At 39.7% G+C, this 13,976-nt stretch overlaps 2 protein-coding genes across 2 annotated transcripts; both read right to left on the bottom strand.

Moving 5' to 3' along the window:
* Positions 1 to 294: 294 nt before the first annotated feature.
* On the bottom strand, positions 295 to 3,546 carry LOC105012826 (heat shock 70 kDa protein). The gene is made up of 2 exons (XM_029123427.2): positions 3,445 to 3,546; positions 295 to 2,618 (listed from the first exon to the last, which is right to left on the bottom strand). The coding sequence occupies exon 2, from the start codon at positions 2,593 to 2,595 to the stop codon at positions 664 to 666; it is 1,932 nt and encodes a 643-aa protein (XP_028979260.1). The 5' UTR covers positions 2,596 to 2,618; positions 3,445 to 3,546; the 3' UTR covers positions 295 to 663.
* A 6,248-nt stretch (positions 3,547 to 9,794) lies between these two features.
* LOC106024497 (heat shock 70 kDa protein) lies at positions 9,795 to 13,563 on the bottom strand. The gene is made up of 2 exons (XM_034294942.1): positions 13,110 to 13,563; positions 9,795 to 12,021 (listed from the first exon to the last, which is right to left on the bottom strand). Exon 2 carries the CDS (start codon positions 11,996 to 11,998, stop codon positions 10,067 to 10,069), a length of 1,932 nt encoding a protein of 643 aa, XP_034150833.1. The 5' UTR covers positions 11,999 to 12,021; positions 13,110 to 13,563; the 3' UTR covers positions 9,795 to 10,066.
* Between the last annotated feature and the right edge of the window lie 413 nt (positions 13,564 to 13,976).

The raw sequence follows: 13,976 nt of genomic DNA, 5'->3' as shown, positions 1-13,976 counted from the left end.
AGGGCTGCCCAACCCTGTTCCTTTTCTTACCTGTAGGTTCTCTCTGAACCCCACCTGATATTGTTTTTCAATGTATTAATAATTAAAATAAGGTGTACAAATTGGTGTCAGAAAACCTACAAGACTATCTTTCTAGAAAAAGGCTTGGTCTGACTTGATATAGTTGATAAGAAAGTGATTTGTTTCTGAGCTTGACAAAACTTCATGAAGACAGGATAATGTGACTTTTATTTACATGCATAACTTGATATAAATCTAAAGCTTTTTCTTTTTCAATAATTATGACAAATGTTTGGATATCTAGTCTTGTTTAAAACACTGCATGGCATTGTGTACATATACAAGTGTAAATTCTGCATTTGTATGATGAAGTTTAGACCAAAGCATTTAAAACGTTTCAAAATGTTTATTTGCCATTTCCAGCAATGCAATAAGGAATGTAACAATATTTAATCTGTGTTTAAATCAAATAGATATTTGCCACAATTTTAGAGAAAAAACATCTAGTCTTTTTTACAGTTCAAATAATAAATAAACACTTCCTGAATAGCACTGTCAATCATTATTTCACATTCTTTTGATGTACAGTATTTCCTGAATAGCAACATGTATGGATATGTTTTGTGCAGTTCCATTTCAATAGTCCATTATACAACACTGACTTTAATCAACCTCTTCAATGGTTGGGCCTTGGGAGCTGGTGCCAGAGCTGGACCGAGCCTGATCTCCACAGCTACCGGTGGGCATCCCTCCCTGCTGGTACAGCTTGGTAATGATAGGCTGGCACACTTTCTCCAGCTCTTTCAGCTGGTGCTCATACTCCTCCTTGTCACCCAGCTGGTTGTTCTCCAACCAGGAGATGGCCTGGTTACAACGTTCCACTACTTTTTTCTTGTCCTCCTCACTGATCTTGCCTTTCATGTTATTGTCATCAACTGTACTTTTCATATTGAAGGCGTATGACTCCAGAGAGTTCTTGGCTGCAATCTTTTCCTTCTGTGCCTCATCCTCAGCTTTGTACTTCTCTGCATCCTGCACCATCTTCTCAATTTCCTCTTTGCTGAGCCGGCCCTTGTCATTGGTGATGGTGATCTTGTTTTCTTTGCCTGTGCTCTTGTCCACCGCCGACACGTTTAGAATTCCATTGGCATCGATGTCAAAAGTCACCTCGATCTGAGGGACTCCACGTGGGGCAGGGGGGATCCCGGAGAGCTCAAACTTCCCCAGAAGGTTGTTATCCTTGGTCATGGCTCTCTCTCCCTCAAAAACCTGGATCAGGACGCCAGGTTGGTTGTCAGCATAGGTAGTGAAGATCTGGGTCTGTTTGGATGGAATTGTAGTGTTGCGTTTGATCAGAGCAGTCATGACCCCTCCGGCGGTCTCGATGCCCAGGGACAGAGGAGCCACGTCCAGCAATAGCAGGTCCTGGACATTCTCAGACTTGTCACCAGACAAAATGGCCGCCTGTACAGCAGCACCGTAGGCAACTGCCTCATCTGGGTTGATGCTCTTGTTTAGTTCTCTGCCGTTGAAAAAGTCCTGCAGGAGCTTCTGGACTTTGGGGATCCGGGTGGAGCCTCCAACCAGGACAATATCATTGATGTGGGACTTGTCCATCTTGGCATCCCTTAGGGCTTTCTCCACAGGCTCCAGGGTTCCCCTAAAGAGATCTGAACACATCTCCTCAAAACGGGCCCTGGTGACTGAGGTGTAGAAGTCAATGCCCTCGAACAAAGAGTCGATCTCAACGTTGGCCTGGGAGCTGGAAGACAGGGTCCTCTTGGCCCTCTCGCAGGCCGTCCTTAGCCTCCTCAGGGCCCGCTTGTTCTGGCTGATGTCTTTCTTATGCTTCCTCTTGAACTCCTCCACGAAGTGGCTGACCAGGCGGTTGTCAAAATCTTCCCCACCCAGATGTGTGTCCCCAGCCGTGGCCTTCACCTCAAAGATCCCATCTTCGATGGTCAGGATGGACACATCAAAGGTGCCCCCGCCCAGGTCAAAGATCAGGACATTGCGTTCCTTGGACTTGCCTTTGTCCATGCCGTAGGCAATGGCTGCTGCCGTGGGCTCATTAATGATCCTCAGCACGTTCAATCCTGCTATGACTCCAGCGTCTTTAGTGGCCTGTCTCTGGGAGTCGTTAAAGTAGGCGGGGACAGTGATGACTGCGTTGGACACCTTATGGCCCAGGTAGGCTTCAGCAATCTCCTTCATCTTTACCAGGACCATGGAAGATATCTCCTCTGGGTTGAAGGATTTGGTTTCACCTTTGTATTCTACTTGAACTTTAGGTTTTCCTCCGTCACTGATAACCTTGAAGGGCCAATGCTTCATATCTGATTGGACGACCGAATCATCAAACTTCCGGCCAATCAGACGCTTAGCATCAAAAACGGTGTTATTTGGATTCATCGCTACCTGGTTCTTTGCTGCATCTCCGATGAGTCTCTCTGTGTCTGTAAAGGCCACATAGCTGGGCGTGGTCCGGTTGCCCTGGTCGTTGGCGATAATCTCCACTTTGCCATGCTGGAACACCCCCACACAGGAGTAGGTGGTGCCTAGATCAATGCCAATAGACAGGCCCGTAGCTGACATCTTCTCGTTTTGGAGATAATTGTCTGAAAAATAATTAAACCAGAGTTTAGAAATATATTTCAATGAACACTTACCTAAATAATGAGAGCTGTGTTAAAACACACTAATCAAGGGCTTGATGACTAGCTGACAATTCTAATAGATCACATGCATTGATCTATCAAATGCATTGAATGGCTTGGGTCCCCAGGAAAAAGATTGAAGTTGTCAGCATCATATTCATAATTAACCAGATTTGAAAGTATTTATACTATTTTAAAATACATATTTAAATATATATTTCATCCAACTGTTTAGACTATTCATTTTAATTACATTTGTACATGCCCAACTATTTTCTAAATTTCTATTACATTTATATATCTTTACACACACCAGTATTTGAGTGATTCTTATACAATTAATAGTATTTCAACAAATGTTTGATCATCCAACCTTTGTTAAAATACTATTAATGTTATTCTTATCACTCATGCATTTTCTTTGATAATGACTATTGCATACGCAATTATTTCGTGTAGCCTGTAATAGAGCAACGTTTTCACACATTTTCTATGAATTGCACCATCCTGAACTGGCTCTAGAGAAGTATAGCAGCTGGAAATTAAGACATTACTCTAATAATAAAGCTAGACAATTCTACATAAAGTGTGGCACATTAATAACGATATAACATTTCTGTGGTAAGATTTCAGTAAACAAGTCTATCACATTTAATCAGAAACAGGTAAAGCATTCTGACAAATCATGTAATATTTAACGTTGGTCCAAACATCCAGCGTCGCTTAATTTTCAATTTCTATGAGCCATTAATTACACAGAAATGTATGAAATTATAGAAAGATTTACCGTTTTAGGCAGTAGTCGCGTTAAAGGCAATAGTAGTATACAACGTCGCTCGTCTTTACTTGCTCTGCAATGCTCGAAACTAAACGAACATCACGTTTTTATAGCATCCCTTCATTCATTCTCGGTATTTCTCGAACTATCGGAATACGCTGACCAATGACAGCGCAGCTTTCCATATCTGGTGACGCAAACGCAACAAATGTGTCTTTCCAGAACGTTCCAGTGGCGCGGAGATCTCTCCAGAACTCACAAATGGTAAAACCAGAAGCTTCATTCGTGTAGTGCAATATTTCCGACTTTCTGTTGTGTTGATTTCAAATACGTAATTAGTTGATTTCATCGTGAATTATTTGTGCAACTTTTTGAGTTCCTGTCACAGAAAAAGAGACAGGGATAGATGTCTTTGAACTCTCCGTTTACTGAGCAGGAGTTCTATTTTAAAAAAACGAATGGTATCTTAAATGAGTTGCTGACGTACGTCTATACAAAATTTGAATTGGCAATATTAAAACTATTTCGTAGGTTATATTCCTTACATCTAGAATCAAGGATCTATGCCCGAGGCTGTTGCTGTAAATCAACATATGTTTTAAGTAAAAGTACCTAATGAAAAGGGTTTAAAAAATAAAAAGAACCAAATACACAAAACAAATAGATTCACCAACATTTCTAAGGGATATCACTGCCAGCAACCTTTAATGTTCGAATTAAAAAAGTTTGACAGTAGTTTAAACTACTATATAAGTAGAAAATTACCCACTACAGGAACACCCACCTCACTTACACCATTCCCACAGCAGGTGGCAGTAATGCAACATTTGTCACTCAATCAATAGACGAGAGCACACCGCCTTTTTGCCAGACTGCGTAAGCATAGCCGGCCTAGGAGCGAGGGAGTGAGACCAGCCAGCCAGACAAAAGAACAACAGGTCCCGCGTTTGACTCCCGTCTCAGTTAAAACACATAATGCTTGAGGATTTGAATTTCAGGACAGACAGACACTTTGCTGGCTACAACCTTCAGTATCTATGTAATAGGATGCCTAAAATAGAACAGTTCTGGTGGATATTAGGATTTGTTCAGGACTGACAAACACTTCGCTGGCTACATGATTCTCTTGTCTTTTCACTTGACAAAAAAGTCAGTTATCTTCACATATATTGATAGTATTTGTATCAATGTCATTCATGAATGGCTAATAAGCTGTTAGAATGGCAAAAGCCATACAGTTCATAGATGCTGTTTGTGGTAGAGGTAAACTTAATAAAAAACATTAGTCAGTTTAACACAATGCGTAATGGTGTCTAGTGAAATATTATTGGCTAATAAGCTTTTAAAACGGCCAGTGGCAAAAGTCATACAGTTCATAGATGCTATTTATGTTGGAGGTTTAACGTTAATATGAAACATTACTCAGTTTAGAACAATGCTTAATGCTGTCTAGCGACATATTCAAACTCAGCCTGATGTTAATGTGTGACTAAATGATCTAATGTTGAAATGCTATACCAACTCTAAAAGATAATAGTTCCGTGGCACAGTGGTTAAAGACACAGCCTCTTAAGTGGGAGACACGGTTCCGAACCCAGGGACAATGACAACAACAACAATTGTTTTTTATTGCGGGCCGGCTGAACTAGGCTTGCCTGGTTCCTTGTTCACCTGTGCTTTTGTTTGTTTTTGGAAATCACATAACCCATGGATAAAAACATTTGTTTTACCCTTTTCAGTTTTTTGATATTATTTAGATATAATTTTGCCTATTGAACATACTTCCATGGAACCTCTGGGCCAATCTGCTAGCAAGATTCAAACCCCTGGTCTTCCAATGATACAGCTAACTCTAAAGAAGTGAATTTACTGCTGCACCATTTAGGGGCGGTGGGATAGTATTTTTCAATGAGCAAAATTTTAATGCTAGCACCCAGAATGTCTTTCAAAAAGGTGTTTCACAGAATGGGATGGAGGTGTTAAATGTTCTTGACTGATCTAGTGTAGTTTAGTTTGAATATTGGTGTCTATCAGTTATTCCCAGTTGAAATAAACAATAGGCACCATTGCTGAAGGGAAGTAAGGGTGACGAGGTGCTGCAGACCTTCCTGACGCAGCTTCAGGACTCACTGACAAAAGTCTGTCTGGCTTGACACGCATCACTTCGGGCTATGGACAACATCTGTCTATTCTTGATGTTGACGCCATTGTGGCAGACACAAATTTCCCATGCGTTTGATATCACTTTCATTCAGTCACACAATCAACCATTATCAGCACCCCTTGCTCAAACATACTGCTGCCATGATAGGTAGGATGTCAAGCTCTTCAGATTTGTGCAACGTTGGTGGTGTTGGAATATATCGTTTGTGTGGTGGTTACTTTAGTAAGAATATTTGGTTGAAAATCAAGGGAGAAAGAGAAGCTTTATTAAAAGCACTGCAGCAGAGTTGTCTGATGTTACATGTTCAATTGATCTCACTGTAAAGATGGTTGCTAGCGGTTGGTCAGTGTAAACATTACACATTTCTGAGGTTGGCAGAGTGTGACCTACAGAGAGATCATCTGTTGTTCTGATTATTTAGGCACATTTAACTTCCAATGAAACATACATTCATAGGATTCCACACTCACCCTATCACACAATAATAAACATTACATGTTTGATAAAACATTAAGTACAATTCCATGCCTAATGGAAGGCCCATACACTGTTACAAATTATTAAGATAAAACATCAAAAAGGAGTGTCTGATTTCTCCTTAAATTAAAATGAATGTAAACAAGACAATTGACACACCCCACTCTGATACAAAGCTCAATGAATGGCAGTCGTCTATCCCTCCCCCTCCTCAGAAAATATTATTTTAAATTGCACCAGACTAACAAACCTATGCAGACCACATCATGCCATGTAAACATCTGTACTATAATGCCCCCGCAACCCTGCTCACCTCCCTGAATCAGATCCATATGCTGGAACTCTAAATGTGTGCATCAATAGTAAATTAAAGTATAGGATATGATCACCACTCGTATAACATTACCTTATATTCTTGCCACTCCATGTACAATTGTAAATAGAAATGTGTCCTCTTCCATCAGATGGCAGTAAAGAGTAGGGGCTAATGAACACCTATGGCCCCTTCCAACAAATGGGCAATGATGTTGCCTCCATGAATGAGGTGGAATCCCATAAGGCGCCATGTTATTTTTGAACTGGTGCGATTTCAAGCACAAGAATGGAATGGAGGAAGGTGTTAAATGTTCCTGAGAGGTCTAGTCTCAGTTTGGTTTAAATAATGGTGTCTATCAATTATCCATAAACAGCTCTTTAAAAAAAATAAAAATAACAATACATACAAGAGTTGGGCAAAGTTGGTAGAATCTAAATTCAAATGATTCAAAGCAGCACATTGCCAAAAGGGCTTTCATAAAACAAAAGCTTTGTGAAAACATTCTCAAGCGAGACATCTGTTTTTATGTTTTTTAATAATTAGACAATTGTATACATTCATGTAAAATGTCTGTAAACACCCTGGAATTGTGATTTTGGTTCACGTTTCAACATGAATATTTGTGCGTAATTCAAACCACTTTCGTTGATAAAGATAAACCAATTTTAAAAAATCACAACAAATAATTATTTTTAAACCATTTATGTAATTTAAATAAACATAAATGCAATTTCCTTATACAGAAAACATTAGGACATCCCTATCTTTACCATCACATGAAATGATTATTTTTTTTATCAGGTACCAAAACAGCTGCAAATGGTTAGACAATCATTAGAGAGTAACTTGGGAGGGTCCAGCCTTCCCAAGTTAAGATTAGAAACTTGGTCTGCGTTGGTCTTAACCATATGGGTGTGTGATAGTACATCATGGCAAGATCAAGACCTCTCCGAGGCCCAGAAGAAAGATTATTGATGCTCATGAGGCTGGTAGGGGTTACAAAGCCGTTTCCAAGCAATTCGAAATACATCATTCCACTGTCTGCCATCATCTAGAAAATTCACTGGCAATCTACATAGGACAAGTTGTCCCAGCAAAGATAGTAGTATACTTATTTTCTAGGGGAGCTAGGTGTACTTAATTTTTTTGTACCATGAAAATGTATTTCTGTTGATTGTTGATGAATAAATGATTGCAATATATAAGCTTCCAAGTGAATTTTTTTATTTAGGGTACTTTCATCGGTCAATAGTGTTTTACATTTTCTTACATTTTCCCTGAAAGCTTTGTTCAACAGCTTGTTATACGTTGTCACATCAAGCCAAGTTAACCTGACTAATAACACTATGTTGCAAATTATCAAACTAAATAAATGTAAGTTTATTTACACAAAGTTTAGGAGGAAAGACCCCACTGGGTCTGTATTGTATACAAAATACAGACAATGAGAAAGTCGTAGCCAAGTACCTATCATTCCACATTTCATTGCATTTTTAATCATTAGTGCAGGGGAAAAAAACTAAATTCTTGTACAGACCAGAACCTAGCTGACACAAGGCTTGCGCGCTGATCTCTACCTTGAATTCTCTGTCTCACAACAATTCTAACGCCCAAAGGAAGTCAATACCTCTTACAAATTAAATCAACGTGGCATGACGATAAGTCCTAATAATTAATACTAACACATATCTCTGTCTCTCATTATAAATGACCATTTATATTTGATGTGTAGTCCATTCATTGGTGTCATAGGAAGTTCCTAACTTGAAAAGTTCAAAATGGGTTCTATCAATAACCACATCCAAATATGTATGAAAAAAATAACTTTTTAGGGGGTGTTTACTTTTTTATATGACAGTAACTTTCTTTTACTTTGAAAAGTAATGTATACATTTAGAGGGAATTTTTAAAAAAAGATGATTTGTGAAACTGAAAGCTTTGTTAAGCAGCTTGTTATACACTGTAACATCATATCATGCCACCAGACTAATAACACTATGTTCTTCATATCAAGAAATCCCCAAATTAACTATACCAATGCACTGTACTGCACTAAAAACTCTAATCACCAGCAAATGAATGTTTAGGACATAATACCCAATTTTTTTATGTTTGGCACCCGTTATGTAATTGTGGTGAAGGATTACCAGAAATGTGCCCCTTTAAAATACATTTCAGATGGGGGTACGCTATCAGATTACCATTTAATTAAAGAAAATTGTATATCAAAGTTTAATTTAAAATATTTCATGGAATGGACTAAAAATAAATGTAAAATAACAAATATAAATGCTAACTCTTATGATAAAGCATGATCCAACAAAGCAAAAAACTTACTTCAATACATTTATTTGCCTTTTCCAGCAATGCAATTAAAAAATATATTTACTTCAGTGTGCTTTCTTTCAATATCAAAGGATTTTCTCAATCCTCAATAGTACAACCGATAAATATTGTAAAAACATCCTTAATTGAATCTCACCATTAACAGTAGCATCACATTCAGGTAGTTAGTCAGTATTTACAACAGACTGCTAAAAAGTAATTATACATTCTACAGCAGTGGACTTTAATCAACCTCTTCAATGGTTGGACCTTGGGAGCTGGTGCCAGAGCTGGACCGAGCCTGATCTCCACAGCTACCGGTGGGCATCCCTCCCTGCTGGTACAGCTTGGTAATGATAGGCTGGCACACTTTCTCCAGCTCTTTCAGCTGGTGCTCATACTCCTCCCTAGCATTAACGCACCTAAAGCTGGGCAGAGAACTCAGAAAAAGCTCAAATGCATAGTGCATATGAATCATGATGCGATTGCCTACCCATCAAGCTCCTTCTTTCCGATAAGCTGCTCATTATGTCATTCTAGCGGTTTCTGGTGGGAACTGACCTACCAGAAATGTATCCAAAAGAAACTCTGTTTCATAAATCATAACATTTTGTTTAGCAGAATGAATACACCTCTGGGGACAGGACATTGTGTAACAGTGGTAATAAATATTGTGAATAAAGTTCAGGGCTGCCCAACCCTGTTCCTTTTCTTACCTGTAGGTTCTCTCTAAACCCCACCTGATATTGTTTTTCAATGTATTAATAATTAAAATAAGGTGTATAAATTGGTGTCAGAGAACCTACAAGACTATCTTTCTAGAAACAGGCTTGGTCTGACTTGATATAGTTAATAAGAAAGTGATTTGTTTCTGAGCTTGACAAAACTTCATGAAGACAGGATAATGTGACTTTTATTTACATGCATAACTTGATATAAATCTAAAGCTTTTTCTTTTTCAATAATTATGACAAATGTTTGGATATCTAGTCTTGTTTAAAACACTGCATGGCATTGTGTACATATACAAGTGTAAATTCTGCATTTGTATGATGAAGTTTGGACCGAAGCATTTAAAACGTTTCAAAATGTTTATTTGCCATTTCCAGCAATGCAATAAGGAATGTAACAATATTTCTTCTGTGTTTAAATCAAATAGATATTTGCCACTATTTTAGAGAAAAAACATCTAGTCTTTTTTACAGTACAAATAATAAATAAACACTACCTGAATAGCACTGTCAATCATTATTTCACATTCTTTTGAAGTACAGTGTTTCCTGAATAGCAACATGTATGGATATGTTTTGTGCAGTTCCATTTCAATAGTCCATTATACAACACTGACTTTAATCAACCTCTTCAATGGTTGGACCTTGGGAGCTGGTGCCAGAGCTGGACCGAGCCTGATCTCCACAGCTACCGGTGGGCATCCCTCCCTGCTGGTACAGCTTGGTAATGATAGGCTGGCACACTTTCTCCAGCTCTTTAAGCTGGTGCTCATACTCCTCCTTGTCACCCAGCTGGTTGTTCTCCAACCAGGAGATGGCCTGGTTACAACGTTCCACTACTTTTTTCTTGTCCTCCTCACTGATCTTGCCTTTCATGTTATTGTCATCAACTGTACTTTTCATATTGAAGGCGTATGACTCCAGAGAGTTCTTGGCTGCAATCTTTTCCTTCTGTGCCTCATCCTCAGCTTTGTACTTCTCTGCATCCTGCACCATCTTCTCAATTTCCTCTTTGCTGAGCCGGCCCTTGTCATTGGTGATGGTGATCTTGTTTTCTTTGCCTGTGCTCTTGTCCACCGCCGACACGTTTAGAATTCCATTGGCATCGATGTCAAAAGTCACCTCGATCTGAGGGACTCCACGTGGGGCAGGGGGGATCCCGGAGAGCTCAAACTTCCCCAGAAGGTTGTTATCCTTGGTCATGGCTCTCTCTCCCTCAAAAACCTGGATCAGGACGCCAGGTTGGTTGTCAGCATAGGTAGTGAAGATCTGGGTCTGTTTGGATGGAATTGTAGTGTTGCGTTTGATCAGAGCAGTCATGACCCCTCCGGCGGTCTCGATGCCCAGGGACAGAGGAGCCACGTCCAGCAATAGCAGGTCCTGGACATTCTCAGACTTGTCACCAGACAAAATGGCCGCCTGTACAGCAGCACCGTAGGCAACTGCCTCATCTGGGTTGATGCTCTTGTTTAGTTCTCTGCCGTTGAAAAAGTCCTGCAGGAGCTTCTGGACTTTGGGGATCCGGGTGGAGCCTCCAACCAGGACAATATCATTGATGTGGGACTTGTCCATCTTGGCATCCCTTAGGGCTTTCTCCACAGGCTCCAGGGTTCCCCTAAAGAGATCTGAACACATCTCCTCAAAACGGGCCCTGGTGACTGAGGTGTAGAAGTCAATGCCCTCGAACAAAGAGTCGATCTCAACGTTGGCCTGGGAGCTGGAAGACAGGGTCCTCTTGGCCCTCTCGCAGGCCGTCCTTAGCCTCCTCAGGGCCCGCTTGTTCTGGCTGATGTCTTTCTTATGCTTCCTCTTGAACTCCTCCACGAAGTGGCTGACCAGGCGGTTGTCAAAATCTTCCCCACCCAGATGTGTGTCCCCAGCCGTGGCCTTCACCTCAAAGATCCCATCTTCGATGGTCAGGATGGACACATCAAAGGTGCCCCCGCCCAGGTCAAAGATCAGGACATTGCGTTCCTTGGACTTGCCTTTGTCCATGCCGTAGGCAATGGCTGCTGCCGTGGGCTCATTAATGATCCTCAGCACGTTCAATCCTGCTATGACTCCAGCGTCTTTAGTGGCCTGTCTCTGGGAGTCGTTAAAGTAGGCGGGGACAGTGATGACTGCGTTGGACACCTTATGGCCCAGGTAGGCTTCAGCAATCTCCTTCATCTTTACCAGGACCATGGAAGATATCTCCTCTGGGTTGAAGGATTTGGTTTCACCTTTGTATTCTACTTGAACTTTAGGTTTTCCTCCGTCACTGATAACCTTGAAGGGCCAATGCTTCATATCTGATTGGACGACCGAATCATCAAACTTCCGGCCAATCAGACGCTTAGCATCAAAAACGGTGTTATTTGGATTCATCGCTACCTGGTTCTTTGCTGCATCTCCGATGAGTCTCTCTGTGTCTGTAAAGGCCACATAGCTGGGCGTGGTCCGGTTGCCCTGGTCGTTGGCGATAATCTCCACTTTGCCATGCTGGAACACCCCCACACAGGAGTAGGTGGTGCCTAGATCAATGCCAATAGACAGGCCTGTAGCTGACATCTTCTCGTTTTGGAGATAATTGTCTGAAAAATAATGAAAGTAAATTTTTGAAGGAGGTGTTAAAGGGGTAACATGTAAATGTAATACCAGAAATTTTCCATAATATCTGTTCAGCAATAGTGGAATGAGTGTTTTTTTCAATAATCATTCACCCCAAATTATTTTTGGGGCATACAAAAGTGCATTCTGAAATGCAGAATGCCATGAAATGGTGACAAAATTTGGTTGAATGTAAATTGTTGCTACAATTCACCTAGCTTTCACATTAACATGAAATTACACATAATGATCCTTTAAGATAAATTACAACTAGACCAATTTTCTAATTATTTTAATTACTTGTTTTCATTGGAATATTGGAATATTAAAAATAATAAATACATTTTAAGGATTTTAAAATGAATTTACAGATGTTTTTACAAATGAATAACAGAGGAGTAAATTACCTCTTGGATCAATCAGGGTTCAAATGCATGGGTATTCATACAGTAATTGTATATAGTAGGTGCTTTTCAAATATATAAAGTACTGCAAAATATATTCTAATATTCAATGACATGTCTTCTCAAAGAAAATATAATTAAAACGCAAGATGCTAAATTATATTAAGCGATTAAAATAAGACAAAGTATTTTAACTTAGGCCTGATAACACTGCTATGAATAATTGTCTTTGTATTATAAATTTCATTAAATAATCTGCCAGGCACCTTCAGTGGGCTTCAGAAAAATATAGAAAATATATTACTCAACCACTTCTTCTAGTGCATTACATACAAGCATTTTCACAATACATGTTATATGAATCGGATTGTCCTGAACTGTCTTTAGAGAAGTACAAAAGTTACATATCCTAATTATTAATATAACAGTGCCTAACTCAATATTTTAAATTCCACCGAAATAACGATACAATGACTTTCAGTATTAATATTTAAGTAAACAGTTCATATTAATATTATTTTAGTAATGGTTAAAGAAATGTTCTGATGTAGTCAAACTGATGTAGTTCAGTTTAGTCCGAAAGGACAACGTAGCATAATTATCTATGAACCTATTTCAATAAACCTAATGGAAAATTAAAACGTTATGGAAAATACAGAAACACTTACCGTTTGTGAACGTCCACGCCTCGTTGAAAGAAGTAGGTCAGTAGCTTATAATGTCGCTCTTCTCTTGCTTTCCTATTTGTGTTTTAAAAACTGTGCGAAAACCGTGATTTTATACCATTCCTTTATTCATTCTCCGCATTTCTCGAACTATCTAATAACACTGACCAATAGCTGCGTTGCTTTCGTCTGGTGACACAAAAATGTCTTTCCAGAGCGTTCCTGTGGCGTCGAGAAAGAAATTACTCGCGCCGATTGTAAAACCAGAAGTTTCGTTAGTGTATTAGTCGTGAAATGTTTCTAACACTATTGTGCGGATAAAAAGGATCTTAATCCATCATTGGCCATTAACCTTTTAAAATGGTTTATTACCGCATTAAAGATTGTTTCCCTTTCACACGCCTGCTCCAAAGCCCTGAACTTTCAGAAGAGTGTTTAGGGACCGGGGTAGAAGCAGTGGTGTAGTCTACGTGATACGCAGGTATACGCCGTATACCCACTAGGAAAAGTCAAGGATTACGTAACATCATCGTTGTGACAGAACGTTCTCATTTTCATTCATAAATTCACCCCGTCTGTGTTGTGAAGCACTGACACTTGGACCTTTGAGACTTCCGTGGCGGTGCCCTGGTTACCTATGGTTACCTTATATACTGTATATATGTCAATGAACGTTACTAAGCAACAACAAGTTGTTTCTCGCAACTAGCTAGCTAGGTAGAGCAGAGCCAATGAAACGTAAACAGACCCAAAAAACACTATTTCAGTGTTTTAAAAAGTCCGTCCCTGAAGCTACTGCCGCGTCGGGTGACACAGCTGCCACAGATCATGACGACCGGATTACCGTTACAGAAAACCAGCCCGACAATC

This window comes from Esox lucius, chromosome 11, assembly GCF_011004845.1.
Source record: "Esox lucius isolate fEsoLuc1 chromosome 11, fEsoLuc1.pri, whole genome shotgun sequence".
Lineage (NCBI taxonomy): Eukaryota > Metazoa > Chordata > Actinopteri > Esociformes > Esocidae > Esox > Esox lucius.
This window is presented reverse-complemented; position numbering and strand designations above follow the sequence as displayed.